The 23941-nt window shown below is 43.2% G+C and overlaps 1 protein-coding gene across 1 annotated transcript; it reads left to right on the forward strand.

Annotated features, from left to right (window-relative positions):
• The first annotated feature begins 1933 nt into the window (after positions 1-1933).
• LOC123999068 (histone-lysine N-methyltransferase SETD1B-A-like) lies at positions 1934-23255 on the forward strand. Its single transcript, XM_046304427.1, is given in 19 exon segments — positions 1934-2276; positions 2447-2601; positions 2893-2991; positions 3439-3709; positions 5770-5891; positions 6818-7276; positions 7278-7535; positions 7537-7932; positions 9684-10424; positions 16120-16299; positions 16442-16726; positions 16898-16973; positions 17085-17507; positions 17628-18980; positions 19202-19368; positions 19538-19663; positions 19774-19893; positions 20029-20166; positions 20297-23255. Coding segments are annotated over 19 exon segments (5604 nt in total). The 5' UTR covers positions 1934-2215; the 3' UTR covers positions 20471-23255.
• The last annotated feature ends 686 nt before the right edge of the window (positions 23256-23941 follow it).

Consider the following 23941-nt stretch of genomic DNA (forward strand, 5'->3'; position numbering starts at 1 on the left):
TCAGCATTTGTTATTCGTTGGTCAGATAGCAGTCAAGACTAAGTCAAAAGCCTTCAATAGACATAAGTTTTGGGCTAATTGTTTTCTTCCTTTTTAGGAGTTGCATCCCCACTCATCCTTTAAACCACTATAAGAGGATCCGAAGATGGGAATAAGAATGTTCAATTTCCCCCTGCATTTAGGCCTGATAAATGTATTTCCTCACAATGTTAAGGTAAATATTTTCATTAGAGTTTCATTTTTCATCTGCTTCCAGTTGGATTCAATGTCTGTGTAGTGAGCCTTTGAGGATACCAATAAGTGTAGGATTGTGTCTGGAATTCTACAGAAATATAAATATGCCCATGAAGCAACATCAGGTACATTATACCCTCACATTTGTTCTGTCTATTGCCCAAATGTATAGCCTACTGCTTACTATGAGCTATTACAAAACATGCATAATTTGACACAGTGCACAAGCCATCATTTGAAAGAAGAATACTTACTGATCTTCATGGTATTAAACGTCTCTGTTGTGTAACTAGATGGTGTACCATGTGAAAGATGAGAAGCAAACACTCTTTAATGTAGAACAAGTAAAGGGGGTTAGTTTGAGTACCAACAGCCAATTTCCAGTTATAAATGATTCAGCAGTTTTGCTAAAGGCCATTTGCTCTCTGGCCTGCTTTATGTGCTGACATTAGATGAGCAAATATACTTAGCCTCTGATGGATATAGTTAAAACAGTATGCAAATTAATGTATTGAAGAGAGTTAACAATTCTACGGACACCATTACTCCAAAATGACCAAGTCAATAAAAATAACAGTATAGTGATACTTTAATAACAATAAGTTCACATTTCCTACATATACAAAAGGTAACACAGTTTACTTACACATGCTATAAATCATACATGGCCATTTACAGTGCAATGTCAACAAAATGCCATTACACAATTTCATTTTACATTTACTGTGCTTTTCTTCATAACAACTTCAAACTACAAGCTGTTTATTCACTATAGTTGTTTCTTTTTACTTTAGAATCCAAAATAATTTTATATGGGTGTGCCATGACCTAGTTAGGACAAAGATGGATTCCAAGCAGAGAAGGAAAAAGGTTAAAAATGTCAAAGGGATAACATCCAGTATTTTATCTTCCTTCTTCTCCATCCTGTCAATGGGGAATCATTGTTATTTATCATAGTCCAGAAAGAGATGTGGAAATAAAGTATAAGATCCCTTTTGAAACAAAGGAAACCCATATTGGCCATTGAGTCCCATTTCAGGAAAATGGCTGCTGAGAGCGCGCCCAGCCCCCTCTCTCTGCTCTCTGTTGAAAGATTCCTCAGCCGTGCCTCTAATAGCAGAAGCTAAAATGGTGCTTCACTCTGATTGGCCGGTGGAACTGCTAACGTTAACCAGCCAATTGCCCAAGCACTGCAAAAATATCAAGCAATGGATGGCACATCTCCTCAGCCAACATAACACAAAATATCAAAAAGACAATGAAACAGATTAATCATGAAAAACATGTCAGTTAAAATAAACAGTTACCTTAAAATGTACCCATATTTGGCCTTTGAATATTATAATTACAATGTGTGTATAGGTTATAATGTAGGCCTAGTCTATAGTCTCAAAATGTATGTTTTATTGTAAAATGTATGTTTTATTTATGTAATATATTGTAAACAGACCTAACATATTTCCTGAGAATTGCCCATAAACACAGCTCTAGGGTCAGATTTACTATCCTAAGGCTAACGTTTTCAATCAGGAATTAAAACGTTATAATGACCCTAGATCTGTGCTTAGACAGAACTTGCATCGACCTATGTCCATCTTGTTTGCTCTTTGAGTAAAAGTAGGCGGTAGATTCAACACTTATTTCATGCCCAATGTGCGAGCTAAAAATACACTATACAACAACTTCTAATATTTACATTTAAATGCAATATATTTATTTATGAATGTGTTGTGTGTTTAAAATGGTCCAATAATATTACAAAATGTACGCATATGTAAAGAACCTCAAATCGAAAGTGCGAATGGTATGAGGGGTAGCGAAGCTCAATACTATTGTGAGAGAGACAGAAACCCCAGACTGGAGGCACAATATGTGTTGGCTCGCAAAAAGGGAGGCAGTATTCTTTGAATCATGTAATGTAATCAGTAAGATAAATTATCTCGCCGTTTGATTATTAAAATAAAGTTCGATCGGACAAAACATGTCCAAGCCAGGGGAAAGAAACAGACTAAACGAAGACCATGGCAGAAAGCAGAGTTCAAGTAAGCTTGCTCTTTTTTTCCTTCCTCTGTAATGTCTGTTTCTGTAACTGGGATACGCTTGTAATCCCCGTTTTTCTCATAGTATTTGCAAAGCTATCGCTACAATGTAACCTAACGAGTGTTTGTGCGCAAGTCTATGTTGTTCTCATCTTCTTGACATTTCTACACAGGTTTGGCAAACGGCATGGACAACCACCATCCCGTTTGCAGTTCGGGGGAGAAACGAAGTCACCATTGTAGAAGTTACAAGTTGATTATTGACCCAGCGTTGAAAAAGGGATCGCACAAATTGTATCGCTATGATGGAACGACTTTTAACATGCCCGTAAGTTATACATCCGTATTCGAAAAGAGAAACACTTAGCTACATTGTTGCAGTGTTTGCCTCACGATTGATACATTACTTTCTGCACATGACACAGTGCATCAGAAGTGTCACTATCCCGTCGTTAAACGCAGTCAAAGGTTTATCCAAGCAATTCAAATCAACTCTAACATTTTTCATGACTGTAGTGGTGTCTGGTGTAAACCCCGTCTTGACATATCGGCAATCGGCGCGTCATATTCTTCCTGCTTGTCAGAACTTCTGGAATAGTTACATTTTATCGTTCTACAGAACCCTGGGATGCCACCAGTGGATATCGTCCGAGACCCGAGAATCGGTCGTCTATGGACGAAGTACAAGGAGACGGATCTCCCAGTTCCGAAGTTTAAGGTAGGGTAATCAGTCACACCCCCTCTCAGATCTTAACAAAATGTGCCATGCTTTTTATGTTTTGGGGCTATAGCCTTTTCTAAGGTTCCGAAGTTTTAAGTAGCCTGACACACCCCCTCGACATTGTTGATGGAAGTGTCATGCTTTTTATTTAGGATGTAGTTCTACAGACAGGCAACACATGCTAAGCTATTATCCCTTACAGCATGAACACATTTTGGATGTTGTATGTCAAGACTATTCTATCGTGGTTATTTTGTTTCTCAAAATGTAAACTGCAGATGTCCAAAAATATTATATTTAATCGGGCATAGGCTACGTAAAAAAAAATGTTTGTTTGGTCACATTGCAGCCTGGAATTCAGGTTTCAACGGTTACTGGACAAATGTACTGTAGTCTAAATAAATGTAACATTCATCATTTAATGTAACTATTTTCTTTCTCCAGATTGATGAATGTTACATCGGCCGCGTGCCTCCCAAGGAGGTGACGTTTGCGAGGCTGAACGATAACATCAGAGAAGGTTTTTTGACTGACATGTGCAAGAAATTTGGGGACATAGAAGAGGTGGAAATTCTATACAATCCGAAGAACAAAAAGCATTTAGGAATAGCCAAAGTTGTTTTTGGAACTGTAAAAGCAGCCAAAGATGCTGTCCAGACTCTTCACAACACGTCAGTTATGGGCAACATCATCCACCTGGAGCTGGATCCCAAAGGTAATACATCTTTACATGGGCTATATATATATGTGAGTATTTATAAATAATGTGCAATTCATTCTCAGTTGTAGAAACAACATTTATGCATACGTGAAAACTTGATATTTTATTTTTAAAACGTCACTAATTTCGTTTTTGGAGGACAACATTTAGTCACGTGTATAGCCTACGTTTACGGTGGTTGCTTGGTAACCAGAGCACTTTCAAATGAATGTAAGTGCGATTTACCCACGAGCCCACGAGCATCAACAGCGTGTGCAAACTACAGAACGGTATTTTTCGAAATGAATAAAGATAAAACGCAGTTTCGTTTGGTTTATTTGATTTATATTCAATTATGGCAGTCATCATTGAATTAGTTATAGCTGTTTAATTATTTATGTGCCTGTAATAAACGCCTATAATACAATTATGCTTGAATTACTTGGGATTTTTAAAACTAATTCTAAAGCAACTTTATAGCCGAAATATATATTTCAGCCTATCATTAAACAATATTTTACTTGTTGACGTTGGCTGCATTTTACCATGTTAATATATTTGTCTGTAGCCATTAACATCAGTAATGAAAGACTTTCGCCTATTTCCCCGGCTAAATTGAATATCGTGTATCATATTTAGAATTTACTCGTATCATGACGCTGTAAGTTTTTTTGCCCAGTTCAAAATAATTGGGAACTCGGAAATTTCCAACATCAGTGCGTTCACGACAACTGGGAACTCTGTGGGTGAAAACGAACTCGACGTGGGAAAAATCGTTTTGAATGGTCATCTTTCTAGAGCTCTGACTTTCCGACCTGAAGATCACTGACCTCATGAGTTCCTAATTGTCTTGGAAGCACCACTATTATCTTAATCTCTTAAATAGACAGTGGTTCCTCTTACATCAGCAGAGGGTCATAGGGAAAGTGCTCATTGCTGCATTTCATTTAAACTGGTAGCCTATATAATGAGAGGCTGGAGATCAAGCAGAAAATCTAAGGCTTACGGAGTACCAATTTATCATTATAATTTCACCTGCCTGCAATAGTACGCATATATCGTTGACATTGATTTACCATATGCCGATTTTAAATGTACAATTCAAATTAAATGTCACTAGAACATCTGCGTTGTGGAAAACTCCACATGCAGAAACTCCTCATTCTGTTTTCAAGTTGTATTTTATTTTATATTTAATAATATACATTATTGTGTATTTATTGCTGTGAATGATGATGTTCTTACACACCTCTAAGGTCATCCTGGTCTCATAGACTAGACATAACAGTAAATTAAAATCCAGGACACTCAAATTAGTATAATATGTTACTTTTGGTATGGTTACATAAGACAGGGTTACTTAAGGCAAAAACGAAAGGAGGGGGGTTGGTTGGGTGTAAAATGTGAAAGTCTAGCAACCCAAAGGTTGCGTGTTTGAACCTCATCACCGACAACATTAGTATTTGAGCTAATTAGCAACTTTGCAACTACTTAGCATGTTAGCCACCTAGCTAACGTTAGCCACAACAAGTTGGAATTTGTAACATACCATACGTAATTGCAAATTTGTAACATATTGTACGAATTGCATTTGTAACATCATACAAATTGGAATTTGTAACATATATGAATTATAATTCATTATTGCTTCTGTGACAGCATGGGCAGTGCCATTGAGGCAATCTCCATTTTGAAGTAGTACATTTTCTTCACAATTGGCTGATCCTGCCTGATGACCCGGTTGGACATGAATCCAACATGGTCACCAAGAGGGATCAGCCAATGAAGTTGGGAGTCCCACCCAATTGACTACATTAAAATAGTGGTAGCCCTCCATTGTGCTGCCCATGCAAATACTGCTTTTTGGCCACTAGAGACCTCTATCATTCTCTATGTTCTTAACATACAGTAAGTATCATACGAAATGAATGATGGACATCCACAAATTTCACACAACCATATCATACAAATTTTAGTGCCCCGGATTTGCATTTACTATGAGTCTAGTTGCTAAGGCTACTGAGAATTATTTTAAATTTCACTTATTGAACCATATCTTAACCTTATCCATCCAGGTGAGAATCGCCTTAGGTACTTCCAGCTGCTGTTGAATGGCACCTTCACCCCTCGGACACTTCCAGTGGGAGGAGAGGAGGCCAGACAAGTGTCCCCTCGTAGCCTTGCAGAGGCTCTTCTGGTAAGACCACCACTTTTATGTTAGATGTTTAGCAGCACTATGTTATGTTGTATTTGAGACAATTTGCAAGTGTTCCAAAACAGGATCGCAGGAAAGGTAAGCGTGTTTAATTTGTCTGAACATTCTATTTGATTTACCTTTTCATGTTTGCATAACTAGTCTTTCTGCAGGGCCAACTGATAGCCAAGGCCCTGGCCTAGTACCTTGAACAGATTGTAAAGTTCTGCGCATAAGCCTGGTTCTCTCAGCTTTAAGGAGCTTTGCATTATTGAAAATGAAAAGTGTCCCATAGTCAACTGCAGACCAGCCAGTATGAGTTTATTGTATGTCATCAGAAAGGTATTTCAGATGAAGACATAGTTAAGTCAGTAGTTTTTCCAGCTTCAAAGGTTTGTTTGGTGAAATATGTTGCCCCATTCCTGAATCATTGTTACTGCGCTGTACTCCAGTGAGTCTCTGTGACCCCCAGCCAATATAAGCTGACACCCTTATCTCTAATCCAGTTTATTAGTGCAGCAGGTGGTAAAATGGGGCCCAGGAAGGAATGTTGTCTAGAACCTCTGCCTGCCTGCAAAGGAAAGGGGCAGAGCTGTTGTAAGCCTGCCTTTGAGCCATAGCCTTACTGCACAGCTTCTCCTGCAAGCAATACTTGGCTGCCTTCAGCGGTTTGAATGAATGCATATTGGGAAAAACTACAATCTGACCCTATATCTTTAGATATAATTATTGGCCTGTTAATTAGGTTAAATCATAACAGTTGCTGTGTGCTCAATATGCATGAGGTTGCATTATTTTCCTTTTAAAGCCTGAACTTGATTGTGACATTAAATGGGCAATGTAGCCATGCTGATGGATGTTATATAGGTTTCAGCAGTTGAATGTATGAAGTGTGTTTCCTAAGCAGTGTTTGGTGTGTCCCTCCCCAGGCCTGTGAGCCCCTGCGCCGGCTCTCTGAAAGCAGCTCGTCTGCTGCAGTGGGAGGCATAGTGACCCCCAGCAGCACCGCCTCCAACACCACCCCTCTGTCCCAGGATACGGCCTACTCTAGCCTAAGGCAAGACACTCCGCAGTCCCAGGGCACCCCTCACACCCCACGCCAGAACAGTACACCCTTCTCTCAGGACTCCAACTATTCCAGCAGGCAGGCCACCCCAGCCTATCAGTCTAGCCGGGCCGAAGGCTCTGGAGGCTACAAGTCTCGCAGACACGAGAGCAAGTTCCAGGATGCCTATAACCGGAGACCGGAGAGGCGTTATGTCCATGGCACTGGGGGATCAGGATCCTCCTCCTACCGAGGCAACTCTGAACAGTCTGCCTTCAAGCAGCACCAACCTACCCCACCTGAACCCCCTCCCTCTGCCTCATCCTTTGCCCACACACCACCTCCCCCCTACCAGTGCCAGCTTTAAGTCTGCCTTTTCCCCCTACCAGCAGGCCCCAATGCCCCCTGCGTTCCCCCCCTCAGAATCTCCGTTCCACCAGTCTGTCCAGCGGGAGGCAGAGTACCGGAGGCCCTCCATGGCCCCTGCCACTGACTTCAAGCCAGTCAAGAACAAGCCAGCTACTCCACCCATTCCAGAACCCCCACCTGAGCCCAAGGCCCACCCCAGCACACCCCCTGCCCTGACACCAAAGCACTGCCCCCCCCTCCCCTGGCACTCCCACCCTGGAGTCAGAGCGAAATAGCCTGGACTCTCGTATTGAGATGCTTCTGAAGGAGAAAAGGACAAAGCTTCCCTTCCTTCCTGGAGGCGACTCATCAGACACTGATGTGCGTATGGTCTGCAGCCCCATCTCCTCCTCTTCCTCTCAGTTGTCCCCCATCCCTCCTTATGGGGGCACCCACACCTCTAGACCCTCTAGCACAGGCCTGGAGGACGTCAGCCCCACGCCCCTGCCTGACTCCGATGATGAGGAGCCCATCCTTGTAACAGGCTCGCTCCTCAAGGGAGTCAGCTCTCCAGACCATCTCCATGGGAAGAACGCCAGTGACTTGAAGGATGGTCGCCTCGGAAACCACACACCCACAGACAAAATGGAGGTAAGAACCAACAGTATCATCCTTACTTTGGGGAGATGATATGTTTAAAAAGTGGAAGATGGAAAAGGGGGAACAGATACTCCATTCCATACATGACACGTTATTGGCCACATTAATAGTATTGCTGTGGAGATGTCTGCTTGCAGCCAGATCTATTTGGCAGCTACAGAGGGGGCACCGGAAGTAAACAGGCTTCAGTGTCTGATAGTAAGCCTACACTTTCCCTTTTGTTTCATTCTTCTGTCTGTATACTACAAGAGGAAATGGCTTATTCTGGTTTCACAGCAAACAGTGACCAAAACAGTGACAGTTTTTATGGGTCTGTTCCAAACTTGGTGAAGTTATCAACAACATACCGTGAGTGACACAGAACATTAGTGTTTTCCCCCTGCCATCAGAACTAGTTGCCTCATAAAGATATACACTTTATACACTCGTCATGTACTTTGAAATTTGTTTCCATGGTCTTCCTGTTTGAATGGCTTTGTGTTTGCAAGCCATGTATTAACAATTTTGCAATAGATTCAAAGCTCGTAGTTGCTAGTTAATTCTCTACCTGGCACGATAACAAATTTAATCCAAAACTCCAAACTGGGGACATGCATCAGAGAAACATCAAGCAAAGGTTTTAACCTGACCCCAAATCAATTTGACATGCCGAGTAAGTGGCAGTACAATTGTAGGGCATAATAGGCTACTTCTGTCTTTTCAAATAATATTTGATTTAAAAAAATACTTTTGGAAGTAACTCTTCTGTTGATGTGTAAATGGTTATTTTCCTCATGTTTGGTACTACTGACTTTTGTAACTAGCCCGTGCCCTGATAATAGGAGGCCCACACCTAGGGCTGTGACTGGGAAACCTGACTCATTCTTCTGTTGAGGAATAGAAAACACTTTCACTTCCTCTTTCTAACACTCATGGGAGGAGTTACCAGGGTGGCTGTTAGCTCCATTCAACACTCAACTCACCACTTCCTGGTTCTGTTGAGCCTGACAATCTGGATCGGCTCACATCCCTGTATATTTTATGTTATCACAAAGCAAACATTTCAATAATATGGGCAGTTTGGCACACACAGGCTGCTCCCCAGGCTTTTTCACTCTTTGTGGTTTTGATTGTTTTATGAATCCTGATTTCATTGCCACCCAGATATGATTTATCAATGAAAGCTAAGTTGTTACTGAATCTATGACCATAACCTGGTTGTCTGCGATATAGTTTTTTGTGGTAGTTTCACACAGCTATTCAAGAACATTAAATCAGCAGTTGTGTTTTTTGTAGCCAAGAATCATGTATATATTTGATTATACTTGTACTAACACTTGGGCTGAACTTATTTAGACTTGGCTCATCCTTCAAATAATAACTATTATGATTTTCAAATTTCAAAGTCAAATTCAATTAAGTCAATTAAGAGCAAATTCTTATTTACAATGACTGCCTACATCGGCCAAACCTGGTGCAGGTCGGTGTAATTAACTGTTCATGATTTGAAAGATTAGGAAATAACCACATGCTGCTAAATTCTAGTAGTGCCTTTTTAGACACTAATATCAAGGTTAGTGTTAGACAGCCTGGGTTTTGGAATTTAAAGAAGAGGCTGGCAGAGTTTGCTATTTATTATGATATTATAGGGATTTGTATAGAAGCTAGAACCTTCGCTTATTATGTGGATGCTTCCTATATGACTATCAAGTCATGTAGTGTAGAGAGATGTCCTGACACCTGGTCCTCTCTCTCCCACACAGAGCCATCAGTCCTCTGGGGAAGACATGGAGATCTCGGACGAGGACGACATGCCAGGCACGCCCACGAACGATGGCGACTGTGTCAAGGGAATTGTGGTCAACTCTGCTGTGTCCCCCATGCAGTCCATGCCCCTCCCACCCCCCGGCTTCCCCCCTCTACCCCTTCAAGCGGGCTTCGGTCTTCCACACCACCTCTCCGCTGTCCCAGGTCCACACCTGGCACCTGGAGTTCCACACCCCATGCTGCCTCACCTCTACCCCCATGGCATGGTGCCTATGATGCAGATGGAGCTGATGAGCTGTCTGCCTCAGTGGGGCAGCGTTCACATGTCGTTCCAGATGCAGACCCAAATGCTGAGTCGCATGGCCCAGACCCGGGGTCCCTACCCCTACCCACACTTCATGACCGCAGGAGGGGCGGCTGCAGCCGGGTCAGCAGCCATGCAGTTTGGGGGTCCCTACCCACCCTTGTCAATGAGTAGCACCCCAGCTGCCAGTGCAGGGGGCCACAGGCAGCAACTCTGGCCCCACCCCAGCATGCCCAAGTTCAACCCTGCCGTTCCTCCACCGGGCTACGAGGCTAAGGAAGACCCTCATAAGGCCACCGTGGAAGGGGTGCTGCTGGTCATCGTCAAGGAGCTGAAGGCCATCATGAAGAGGGACCTCAACCGTAAGATGGTGGAGGTGGTGGCCTTTAGGGCCTTTGACGAGTGGTGGGATAAGAAAGAACACTCGGCCAAGGTGAGTCATTCTTCAAAGCAAGCTCCTATCTTGTCTCACTTCAGTCTCATGTGAGCGTGTTTCTCAATTCTGATATTATGTGGAATATTTCATGAAGCACAAATCGAATCCATTTTTTTTGTTGCATGCACATATTTAGCAGATGTTATTACGGGTGTAGCGAAATGCTTACGTTCCTAGCTCCAACAGTGCAGTAATATCTAACAATGCTGACAAGAATGGAATTAATAAATATATAAATATTAGGATGAGCAATGTTGGAGTGTGGAGTATAAATATATACACAGTACCAGTCAAAAGTTTGAACACACCTACTCATTCAAGGGTTTTTCTTTATTTTTTTATATTTTCTACATTGAAGAATAATAGTGAAGACATCAAAACTATGAAATAACACATAAGGTTTCATGTTGTAACCAAAACAAATCAAAATATATTTTAGATTCGTCAAAGTAGCCACCCTTTGCCTTGATGACAGCTTTGCACACTCTTGACGTTCTCTCAACTAGCTTCACCTGGAATGCTTTTCCAACAGTCTTAAAGGAGTTCCCATATGCTGAGCACCTGTTGGCTGCTTTTGCTTCACTCTGCGGTCCAGCTCATCCCAAACCATCTCAATTGGGTGAGGTCAGGTGATTATGGAGGCCAGGTCATCTAATGCAGCACTCCATCACTATCCTAAGTGTGCCTTGAATTCTAAATAAATCACAGAAAGGGTCACCAGCAAAGCACCGCCACACCATCACACCTTATCCATGCTTTACGGTGGGAATACCCATGTGGAGATCATCCGTTCACCCACACTGCGTCTCACAAAGACATGGTTGGAAATCTCCAATTTGGACTCCAGACCAAAGTACAGATTTCCACTGGTCTAATGTCCATTGCTCGTGTTTCTTGGCCCAAAACAAGTCTCTTCTTTTTATTGGTGTCCTTTAGTAGGTGTTTCTTTGCAGCAAATCAACCATGAAGAGCCTGGTTCACGCAGTCTCCTCTGAACAGTTGATATTTCGATGTGTCTGTTACTTGAACTCTGAAGCATTTATTTGGGCTGCAATTTCCGAGGCTGGTAAATCTAATGAATTTATCCTCTGCAGCAGAGGTAACTCTGGGTCTTCCATTCCTGTGGTGGTCCTCATGAGAGCCAGTTTCATCATAGTGCTTGATGGTTTTTGTGACTGCACTTGAAGAAACTTTCAAAGTTCTTGAAATGTTCTGTATTGACTGACCTTCATGTGTTAAAATAATGATGGACTGTCGTTTCTCTTTGCTTATTTGAGCTGTTCTTGCCATAATATGGACTTGGTCTTTTGCCAAATAAGGCTATCTTCTGTATACCCCCCTACCTTGTCACAACATAACTGATTGGCTCAAACGCAGTAAGAAGGAAATAAATTACACAAATGAACTTTTAAGAAGGAACACCTGTTAATTGTAATGCATTCCAGGTGTCTATCTCATGAAGCTGGTTGACAGAATGCAAATAGTGTGCAAAGCTGTCATCAAGGCAAAGGGGGGCTATTTGAAGAATATAAAATACATTTAGATTTGTTTAACTTTTTTGGTTACTACGTGATTCCATATGTGTTATTTCATAGTTTTGATGTCCTCACTATTATTCTACAATGTAGAAAATAGTATAAAGAAAAACCCTTGAATGAGTAGGTAGTCTAAAACTTTTGACCGGTGGTATTTACCACCCCTACCTTGTCACAACACAACTGATTGGCTCAAATGCATTAAAAAGTTAAGAAATTACACAAATGCACACCTGTTAATTGAAAGGCATTCCAGGTGACAACCTCATGAAGCTGGTTGAGAGAATGGCAAGACTGTGCAAAGCCGTCATCAAGGCAAAGGGTGGATACTTTGAAGAATTTCATATAAAATACATTTTGATTTAACACTTTTTTGGTTACTACATGATTCAATATGTGTTATTTCATAGTTTTGATCTCTTCACTATTACACGGAACCCAAACCGGCTGTGCGCGTGCGCCATCGTGTATACATTTATGTTGTCCCCCCACACCAAACGCGAATACGACCCACAGGTTAAAATATCAAAACAAACTCTGAACCAATTACATTCATTTGGGGACAGGTCGAAATTTATTAAACATTATGGCAATTTAGCTAGTTAGCTTGCACGTCCTAGCTAATTTGTCCTATTTAGCTAGGTTGCTGTTGCTAGCTAATTTGTCCTGGGATATGAACATTGAGGTGTTATTTTACCTGAAATGCACAAGGTCCTCTTCTCCGACAATGAATCCACACATAAAACGGTCAACCAAATTGTTTCTAGTCATCTCTCCTCCTTCCAGACTTTTCTTCTTTATATGGCAACTTATTGGCATCTAAACTTTCATAGTATTACCACGACGACCGACAACACAGTTCGTCTTTCAATCAACCACATGGGTATAACCAATGAGGAGATGGCACGTGGGTATCTGCTTCTATAAACCAATGAGGAGATGGGAGAGGCAGGACTTGCACCACGATCTGCGTCACAAATAGAACTGACTTCTATTTTAGCCCTTGGCCAATGCAGACACCCGCGAGCAGTGTGGGTGCAATAATTGAATACTATAGATTTCTAAATTTATTTTGCAACGCTCGCTCACATGATGTGAGCAATGTAGTCAGGGTATTATTCTACAATGTAGAAAATAGTATAAATAAAGAAACTGTATGTCATGGGATGTATAGAATATTTACTACAGTTGAAATTAATAATAATAATAATAATATATGCCATTTAGCAGACGCTTTTATCCAAAGCGACTTACAGTCATGCGTGCATACATTCTACGTATGGGTGGTCCCGGGGATCGAACCCACTACCCTGGCGTTACAAGCGCCATGCTCTACCAACTGAGCTACACACATACACCTTAGCCAAATATATTTAAACTCAGTTTTTCACAATTCCTGAAATGTAATCCTAGTAAAAAATCCCTGTTTTTGGTCAGTTAGGATCACCACTTTATTTTAAGAATGTGAAATGTTAGAATAATAGTAGAGTGATTGATTTATTTCAGCTTTGATTTATTTTATCACATTCCCAGTGGGTCAGAAGTTTACATACACTCAATTAGTATTTGGTAGCATTGCCTTTAAATTGTTTAACTTGGGTCAAACGTTTCACGTAGCCTTCCACAAGCTTCCCACAATAAGTTGGGTGAATTTTCGCCCATTCCTCCTGACAGAGCTAGTGTAACTGAGTCAGGTTTGTAGGCCTCCTTGCTCGCACACACTTTTTCAGTTCTGCCTACAAATTTTCTATTGGATTGAGGTCAGGCTTTGTGATGGCCACTCTAACACCTTGCCTTTGTTGTCCTTAACCCATTTTGCCACAACTTTGGAAGTATGCTTGTGGTCATTGTCCATTTGGAAGACCAATTTGCGACCAAGCTTTAACTTCTTGACTGATGTCTTGAGATGTTGCTTCAATATATCCACATAATTTACCCTCCTCATGATGCCATCTCTTTTGTGAAGTGCACCAGTCCCTCTGCAGCAAAGCATCCCCACAACATGATGCTGCCACCCCCGTGCTTCACGGTTGGGGATGGTGTTCTTCGGCTTGCAAGCATTCCACTGTTTCCTCTAGACATAACAATGGTCATTATGGCCAAACAGTTCTATTTTTGTTTCATCAGACCAGAGGATATTTCTCCAAAAAGTACGATATTTGACCCCATGTGCAGTTGCAAACCGTAGTTTGGCTTTTTTATGGTGGATTAGGAGCAGTGGCTTCTTCCTTGCTGAGCGGTCTTTCAGGTTATGTCGATATAGGACTCGTTTTACCGTGGATATAGATACTTTTGTACCTGCTTCCTCCAGCATCTTCACAAGGTCCTTTGCTGTTGTTCTGGGATTGATTTGCACTTTTTGCACCAAAGTACGTTCATCTCTAGGAGACAGAACGCGTCTCCCTCCTGAGTGGTATGATGGCTGTGTGGTCCCATGGTGTTTATACTTGCGTACTATTGTTTGTACAGATGAAGGTGGTACCTTCCGGCCTTTGGAAATTGCTCCCAAGGATGAACCAGACTTGTGGAGGTCTACATTTTTCTTTTGATTTTCCCATGATGTCAAGCAAAGGGTCACTGAGTTTGAAGGTAGGCGGTCCTTCTGTAGCTCAGTTGGTAGAGCATGGCGCTTGTAACGCCAGGGTAGTGGGTTCGATTCCCGGGACCACCCATACGTAGAATGTATGCACACATGACTGTAAGTCGCTTTGGATAAAAGCGTCTGCTAAATGGCATTTATTATTATTATTATTATTATATTAAATAAATCCACAGCTACACCTCCAATTGACTCAAATCATGTCAATTAGCCTATCAGAAGCCATGACATAATTTTCTGGAATTTTCCAAGCTGTTTGAAGGCACAGTCAACTTATAAGTGAAATAATCTGTCTGTAAGCAATTGTTGGAAAAAATTACATGCACAAAGTAGATGTCAGGATTGACTTGCCAAAACTATAGTTTGTTAAGAAGAAATTTGTGGAGTGGTTGAAAAACTAGTTTTAATAACTCCAACCTAAGTGTATGTAAACTTCCAACTTCAACTGTATATCTGTAGAATACGTAGAACAGAATAGTGTATATATACAGCAATAGTTAAATATTGCTGTATATATACAGCAATAAATTGACTAAAATACAGTATATACATATGAAATGTGTAAAACAGTATGTAAACATAAGTAAAGTGACCAGTGTTTCATGTCTATGTACATAGGGCAGCAGTCTCTTAAGGTGCAGGGTTAAGTAACTGGGTGGTATCCGGTTAGCAACAGGGATTAAGTTCAGGGCAGGATACTGGGTGGAGGCCGGCTAGTGATGGTTATTCAACAGTCGGATGGCCTTGAGCTAGAAGCTGTTTTTCAGTCTCTCGGTCCCAGCTTTGATGCACCTGTACTGACCTAGCCTTCTGGATGATAGTGGGGTGAACAGGCCGTGGCTCAGGAGGTTGATGTTCTTGATGATCTTTATGGCCTTCCTGTGACATCGGGTGCTGTTGGTGTCCTAGAGGGCAGGCAGTGTGTCCCTGGTAATGCGTTAGGCAGACATCACCACCCGCTGGGGCTAAGCGAGCCCTAAGTTTGCGGGCGGTGCATTTGCCATACCAGGCAGTGACACAGCCCGACAGGATGCTCTCAATGGGCCTGTAAACTTTCGGTTACCTAAAATATACTGTATATCCCTAAAACTTTATGCTAATGGTAGAATGTGGCCATTGTTGCTTGGATACAAAAGAATGTTTTGGAGAAAGGCCTCATTTAAATCTCCTGGAATGTTTGGAATAAGAAAAGCTCAGCTAACCTTGAATTTAACCGTGAAGTTGAATGCACACTAGCTAGATAATGAGTGAAGATTTATTTGAATGTGTTGAAATGATGGACACGGGTGAAAACGAGGTAGGCATATCAGAGCGATATATTTATAGTTTGGTTAATTGAAAGAGTTTGGTTAATTGAAATGAATGAAATATTTGAGTGCAAAGGACAATGCTGTGTTAACTGGCTAGGTTGTCAGTAGTTTTACTTTGCTATTTCACTAACTCTGGATGACAATTTAATTGTCATGACATTACTTTTCTAGCCAAGGATTCTCCTGCATTATTGAGCCAGATAGCTAACTTGCTTTCATATGAGTCCATGTTGTTGTTCATCCTCCAGGTGTCCCTGACCCCAGTGAAGGCTGGTGAGGGAAAGGAGGAGGAGAAGGAGAAGCCCAAGCCCAAAGAGACCATGGGCTCCAGTCTACTGGAGAACTGGAACAAGGGTGAGGGCCTTGGCTACGAGGGTATGGGCCTGGGCATCGGCCTTCGAGGAGCCATCCGCCTGCCCTCCTTCAAGGTACCTCCAGACACTTTTAGGATTGACTAAGAATATGTCTAAAGATCACTGTTACTTTGGAAAATAGTTATATAATTTTATGTTTGGCAAAGTGCATTTGCCACAAATCCATGGGAGAGATTATTAATATGTTTGTGTTCAGGTGAAGAGGAAGGACCCTCCTGATGCTGCCTCCACTGGGGACACTAAGCGAGCACGGCCCTCCACGCCGGTGGATGATGAGCTTGAGGACATAGCAGAGCTCCCAGAAGATGTGGCCAGGGTGGACGAGGACAGCGCAGCTTCTCGGAGACGACATGCCCGGCCACTGGAGCTGGACAGTGAGGGAGAGGAGAAGGTAGAGACCTCTGGAAAGGAGGAGTCCCTCTCCGACAGGGAGGAGGAGCCTGATGAGACGGAGGTCTCTGACAGGTTGTCATCGGCCAAGGTGAGCTGTCAGTCAAATTACCTAAAAATGGCCTAGAATGGGGGATGAAGTGTTGACCATTACAACCTTCAACAGGTGCTTCATCTCATTGGAATAAGGCAACCTGAGGCATCATACTGTAGAACCATTTTTTTAATAAGAGCTTTTAACCTCTGGAATTGAACCTTGCAGGAGAGTGAAGAGGATGAGGACGAAGATGAGGCTGCCTCATCCAGTGACGGTGAATCATCTGAGTCGTCGGATGAGGGTAAATACACGCTGATGTCAATGACCGTAGTTAATTATTTGGTTCTCTGTGTGGAAACGCTGCCTCTGTAATTGTCCTCTTTGTGTTTCTTTCTCCTCCTCACTCCTTCAGAACTTGCCAGTTCTGCATCCTCTAAAGTCGACTCTGACTCCTCTGCGACTGGGGACTCCTCCGAATATGATTCCAGTTCAGAGGAGGAGGCAGAGGAGGAAGAGGAGGAGGAGGTGGCGGTAGATGTGGAGAGTCTACCGGATAAAGACGAGGACCGTGTTCGGACTTCTTCTTCCTCCTCCTCTTCGGCGTCTTCATCTGAGCAAGAGGTGGAGGTGGAACCCAAGGCCCCCAGCACGCCCCTAGTTCCTCCCCCAGAGGACGAGCCCTCAGAGCTGGCTGGTTTAGATGAGGACCAGAGGCCTAGGGAGGGGCTGAAGCTCAAGCCCAACCACAGAGCCCTCAGTGAGGGGGAGGAGGCAACGGAGCCTGGCCGGACCAGCCTGGAGGATCTCCGGCCCCCTTCGCCCAAAGGAGTCCCAGGTCTTAACCCTCTCCTATTACCTAACCACAGACGCTTCATGTTTCAGTTTCCATTTCAGATGTTGCACTGCATATTGCTTTTAACTGACAGTTTGTCTTGGCATGTTGGTTGTCTTTCAGCTGAGGAGCCAGACATTGACCTGGGAGTCGCCATCCCTGTATTTAAGATGGATCTCCAGGACGATGTTACTAACCTGCGGCCGCCCACGCCAACAGGCTCCCTGGCTGACAGCGACCAGGACACTCGACCCAAGGCCCACACAGAGGACGAAGATCTCCCCTGTACGCCAGGTAGAGGAGCTCCTGCATCCCTGGAGACCAACACAGCCCTCCCTAGATCCCTAGTAGTCCCATCTATGCACCTTCCCCCTACCCCGGCCATGGAGGGCCACTCCCTCCTGCTGCCTCCTCCCGGCCCCCTGCCGGACCTTCCCCTCTCATTTCGGGCCAGGCTGTCCACAGACGAGGATGTGCCCCGCACTCCTGGCAGGGACATGATGGTCCGGGCAAGGGGCCTGGATAAGTCCCAGAATAGCACAGAGAACGTGCCCGTCACACCTGACAGTGATGCTCCTCTGACTGGCAGCAGCCTGGCCAGCCTCAGCTCTCCCCGCATATCCGGCAGCCCCTTCTCCTACCCTGCCCAGTCTCCTGTCCTGAGTGCAGGTATCCCCAGAACCCCCGGCAGAGATCTGACCTTCACTCCTGTCTTCCCAGACCACACAGCCCTGGCTGTTGGCCTGCCCATCCACTGGAAAGCCTCTTCAGAAAGCCCACTGTTCAAGGAGCCTCCACTCAGCACCCTGGCCAACCAGACCCTGCCCCCCGACTCCCTCCAGAGAGAGGCCTTAACCAGCGTGCCAAAAGACCTGTCTGCTGTCCCAATCTTAGATCTCCCCGTGCCCCCTGATGCAACCCCACCCAAGAGGAAGCCTGGGCGACCCAAGAGTAAAAAGGCTGCAGCACTGACCTCTCCTCAGACTGAGTTTATGGAGCTCTTGGTGACTCCCACCTCCATGCCCCGATCGTTGCCTCATGATGCCCAGCTCAGAGAGTTCTCTGCAGACATGGATGCTGCAGCTGCTCTTCCTGACATCCCCAGCCGCGCTGGGCTAGACTCATCCGCGGTGGGCCTGGACTTCAGGGAAGGGGAGACAAAGCTGCATGTGGTTTTGCCCCCTGACGACCAGTTCCTCCCCTATGAAGAAGAGGGGCACTTGCAGAAGCCTGCCCGTAAGGTGAGGCGAGGGTGGGAAGAGCTACTGCTGGCCAGCCACTCCCCCGTGACCACACCGCCGTGGCCCCACTACTCTCCTCGCTCAGAGTTTGAGGAGATGACCATCCTGTACGACATCTGGAACGATGGCATCGATGAGGAGGATATCCGGCACCTGCAGGTCACCTACGACAAGATGCTGCAGCAGGACAATGGCAACGACTGGCTCAACGACACGCTGTGGGTCCAGCACCCTCATATCCTTTACTACTGGCCGTTACTAATATTTCTGCCAGTTAACTGCTAGTGCATTACTAAGTGCTGTTCCTTTAGTGTCCCTTTGTTACTGGTCTTTTAGTTTTGCTCAGTCATCATGCATTTTAAAAAGTAGTAAATTAGAAATGCTTGCTTATGGTTTTGCCAACACAAGATCTTACCTTCTCCAAAAGCCTTTTTATTCCCTTGACTCCTCCTGTACCTACCAACATCCCGGCGGTGAAGAGGAAGAGGAGGGACGATGGCATGAGGGATCACATGACTGGCTGTGCCCGTAGCGAGGGCTACTACAAGATTGACAAGAAGGACAAGATCAAATACCTCAACAGCAACAAGCACCTACTGGAGGAGGGGCCTGTAGACATGCAGGTGGGTTTTAGCAGAGAGTGGGCTGGTGGGCTTTAGTTCAAATCATCAATGGTGTCTCTGTTTATCTGTTTGTGTCTTGATGGGTATGTGTTTGTCTTAAGGTGAAGTAGGAGCTTGTGGAGTAGAAGCTCATCTATTTCTCTCCCTTCCTCCATCTCTCTCTCTGCAGGGCATGAGTATTCCCGCACAGCCCCTAGTCTCCACCAGAGCTGGCTCTGAGCGGAGGTCTGAACAGCGCCGCCTGCTGTCCTCTTTCAGCTGTGACAGCGACCTGCTCAAGTTTAACCAGCTGAAGGTACCCAAGGCCAAACACAACCCATACACAACTACTGTTATTTTACACTGTACGTGTGTCAATGCAATACTGTGTCACTTCGATTTGTTCTTTTTAACACTCTTCCCCAGTTCCGTAAGAAGAAGATTCGGTTCTGTAAGTCGCACATCCACGACTGGGGCTTGTTCGCAATGGAGCCAATTGCTGCTGATGAGATGGTGATTGAGTATGTGGGGCAGAACATCAGACAGGTGAGTAGAACAGGTTATGTACAGATGGGAAGCATTCTACAAATGATCCAACACCACTAACATGCACTTTGTGCTGGCTGCAAAACATCATTCCATACAGGTGAGTGTTATAAACCCATCCAATCCTGTGTCTAGGTGATTGCTGACATGAGGGAGAAGCGTTACGAGGACGAGGGCATCGGAAGCAGCTACATGTTCCGTGTGGACCATGACACCATCATAGACGCTACCAAGTGTGGCAACTTCGCGCGCTTCATCAACCACAGCTGCAATGTAAGTGTCTCTTCTCCTCTCAAGAGCTGGAGCAAATCGTAATCAAGTCCATGTCAATGAATCGACCCAGTTTCACAGTGCTAGGCTAGCAAACACATGGATGCTAACACCACTGTGTTGTTCTTCTCAGCCCAACTGTTACGCCAAGGTGATCACAGTGGAGTCACAGAAAAAGATTGTCATCTACTCCCGACAACCCATCAATGTCAACGAGGAGATCACCTACGATTACAAGTTCCCCATTGAGGATGAGAAGATCCCCTGCTTGTGTGGGGCAGAGAACTGTAGGGGAACGTTGAACTAACGTTAGTCCCTGGCCAAGGGGAAACTCCAGTAAAACAACAAGCACTGTCCCAACAAACGTTGTCCCCATTCCCTGGACACACACACAGAGACGCCATGCTAAAAACACATGGACAGAAGAGGAGTGGTGGAAGAACCAGGGATGAAAACCAACCCATCGTCTGGCTACAGTGCAGCTACCTGTCTTGGACTCTTTTTATACGCACAGATATTAATTCAAGATTGTTTACGATTCCAGGTGCTCTTTAAAACAGAACTAAACATGGGTTTTCTAATAGTCTCCCAGTGACCCTTGAATTTTCACAATGCTGTACCATCTGGCTTCCTGGTGCAGCACTCTTAATTGTCCCTCTTCCATTCAGCATGGTTTCCCTTTCTGGTCTTAGCTTGTACAGATTTACCTAGTCTTTTCATAAGCTTTATGGAGACCCACACACACACACCTACATTAAGCTGCTCATTGATACTGTTGACATTCACAATGAAAACACTTGTCGCTGTGGGAGGGACACAGCCTCCCCACGGGAGACGACACTATTTTCACCATGTGGTGGTCATAGTGGCACAGACAGGAAGTAGGATTGGGGCCCTGAGAAATGGGTTTGCTGCCCAAGGAGAAGCCTGCGTGGATGCCTTCACTTGCTTAACTCCCCTTTGTTTTTATAGTAAATGCAGAAAACATTTATCATTTAAGCTACAGAATGGTTATCAATTCACAAACGTGGATATCACTGGAGATGAATCCACACCTGCTCGTACCAGCAAATAATATAGAGTATGCTGCTGTCTGTTACTTTATGCAAAATCAAGGAATATGCTTTCAGAAATTTACAAATGGTATTAAGGTTTATTCCAGTAGTTTTCCCATAATTTCTGTTGTCACTCTTCTTACTGTCTTGTCTTCCCCAAAAACACTACATGCTGCCCTCTGTAGGTCATATTGTGGAAACAGTGAATGGGGAAAAGAATGCAAGATGGGTACCGCAGAAATGTATTTACACAGTTGAACCTTTACATTGTAATGTAGTATAGTGTTTCCAAAAGCGACCATAGGCACATAATTCCTTCCATAACAAACTTAGTTATCACTGCACAGTGAGACTGCTGATCGAAGTATACAGATTTTATTGAAAAGCTTTGACTTTATGATGCCTTCTCATCTCCAACATGACATCCATCCACAACAGACTGCGTGTTGAGGTTCACATGTAGAAGGGTTAGAAAACGGATTCCCCATTTAAAAGACTGCCTGTCCTAGTTCCTGTCCTTGTTCAGTTCAGTACAGCTGTACAGTACAGAATAGCGATTCAAACTACTTTTAGGTTTGCATACTTTTCTTCCTGAAGCTCATCCAATGCTGTCGGGAAACCAAACCGATCCCCACTGCATTTCCAGTGTTATAGCTTGAGAAAAGCATTTATTCAATGCACTATAAAGATGACAACATGACAATAATAGTAAATATAGGTGAAACCTATCTAAATGGAACTCCAATGTTCTCTATGAAAGCACACAGACTGCAATTAACAGGAATTATTTACATCATAGAGACTTTGACAAAAGCCTTGGAATGGGGTGTGGCTAGAAAACAAGTCAGTTTATGAATTGAAGTTTATTGTAAGTGCCATATCCATGTGTACTCGTCTGGGGTGGCAAGAGTGTTTCTGAAAGCTGCTGCTTGCAACTGTGTTAATGCGCATGCACTTATGAAATGCTGTCTTTTTTCACCCGTGTGAATGTGTTTTGTATTGTGTAACATGAATGTGTGTTGTTTTCCCTCACTGTTTGGTGGTGTTGATGACCGGTTTAGGTGTCCTCACCTCATGGTGCTTTATCAGCCCTTACTGTACAAATAGCTCAGTATTCTACTCACCATAGAGAAAGAAGTGTTTCCAATCTAAAACAATTCATCAGAGCTCGCTCTATCAAATCATCACCACACTAACAACCCCAAGCTCCAGTCTTCTGTTTGTGTATGTTTGTCACTTTGTTATTGTCTCTTGTCATTCAGTTTCATGAATCATTCATGTTTGTGAATGCACTAGAGGCTTGCACTTCTGCTTACGCCCTCCTAGCCAATCAGAACTCTGAAGACCAAGTCATTCATTGCTTCTCATTCAGTTGGATAGCTTATACATTTGCTTAACAACCGTGATGTTTATATTGTACAGGATCACTTGTATAGAAGACCTGAAATTTTTTTTTCTACACATGGAGAATATGTAATGATGCATCTTTTATTTTTTAAACAAAAAAGACTGAGTATTTAATGTTGTATTTTCAGGGATCAGTAAAGAAAAAAGTAAGGAATCTGTAAAAAAAAAAAACATTCAAGGGTTGAATTGTTTATTTAAAGTAAAGGTGCATCTTGTACAGAAAAACAGATCTCCACTTCCCTTTGAAAGATTGTTTCTTGTAGAAACGTCTTCATTTTCTCTGCCCATTTCTTTTGTAATCTTAAAATATATAAATACTTTAACTGTGAATATATATATATATTTTTGTTCCTGGGGATTTGCTACAGAAATACAACTCTGAGAGATCTGTGTCAGACAGCTGGTGAATGTGGAGCTGGTGGCAGTATTTTCAGCTTGTGTCAAGCTTTATTTTTATTTTCTGTTGTAAATTCTATGAAAACTTGTTTGCAGTGTGGAGAATGGGGAAAAAAGCATTATGGTGCAGAAATGGCATAGGAATAGGGTGGAATCACCAGCCTGTTTCTCATGTCTATTACACAAAATGTATGAAAAAGAATAATGGGAAATAAAGGCATTTTTTTCAAACGATTACGAGTTAATTGAACTAAACTGAATACATTACATTTCAGTGTTTGGACAGAGCAATAACTGGATGATCCAGTTTCATGTACAGTAAACTGACACAGGATGTTGGATAGAGGTTCCTTCATGTTAGAAACCTCAATGGAGAACACATGTATAACTTCACCCATGATGAGCAACATGAATAAACCAACATTCAGAAATGGGGAGACGCTGTCCTTGTGTGTCGGCTACAGTTTAGTTCAGGACCAAACTATGTGATTTCTCCCCCATTTCAAGCAGTCAGGCAGTGTCAAACAGGATGCTAGGGACATCAGTCACTTTATATTATCAATAGCATCAAGGTATGGTCAGTAAAGAACATTAATACAAATCCAATTTTATTGGTCACATGCATCGAATACAACAGGTGTAGACTTCACAGTGAAATGCTTACTTACCAACATTGCAGAGTTAAAAATACATATTTGCTAAATAAAAGGAAATAGTAAAACAAAAACAACGAGGCTATATACAAGGAGTACCCATACCCAGTCAAGGTGCAGGGGTACATTCTTATCTTCCATGACATAATACACGTTTACCTACACTACTGTTCAAAAGTTTGGGGTCACTTAGAAATGTACCTGTTTTTGAAAGAAAAGCACATTTTTTGTCCTTTAAAATAACATAAAATTGATCAGAAATACAGT

Source organism: Oncorhynchus gorbuscha, linkage group LG16 (genome assembly GCF_021184085.1).
Source record: "Oncorhynchus gorbuscha isolate QuinsamMale2020 ecotype Even-year linkage group LG16, OgorEven_v1.0, whole genome shotgun sequence".
NCBI classification, from domain to species: domain Eukaryota; kingdom Metazoa; phylum Chordata; class Actinopteri; order Salmoniformes; family Salmonidae; genus Oncorhynchus; species Oncorhynchus gorbuscha.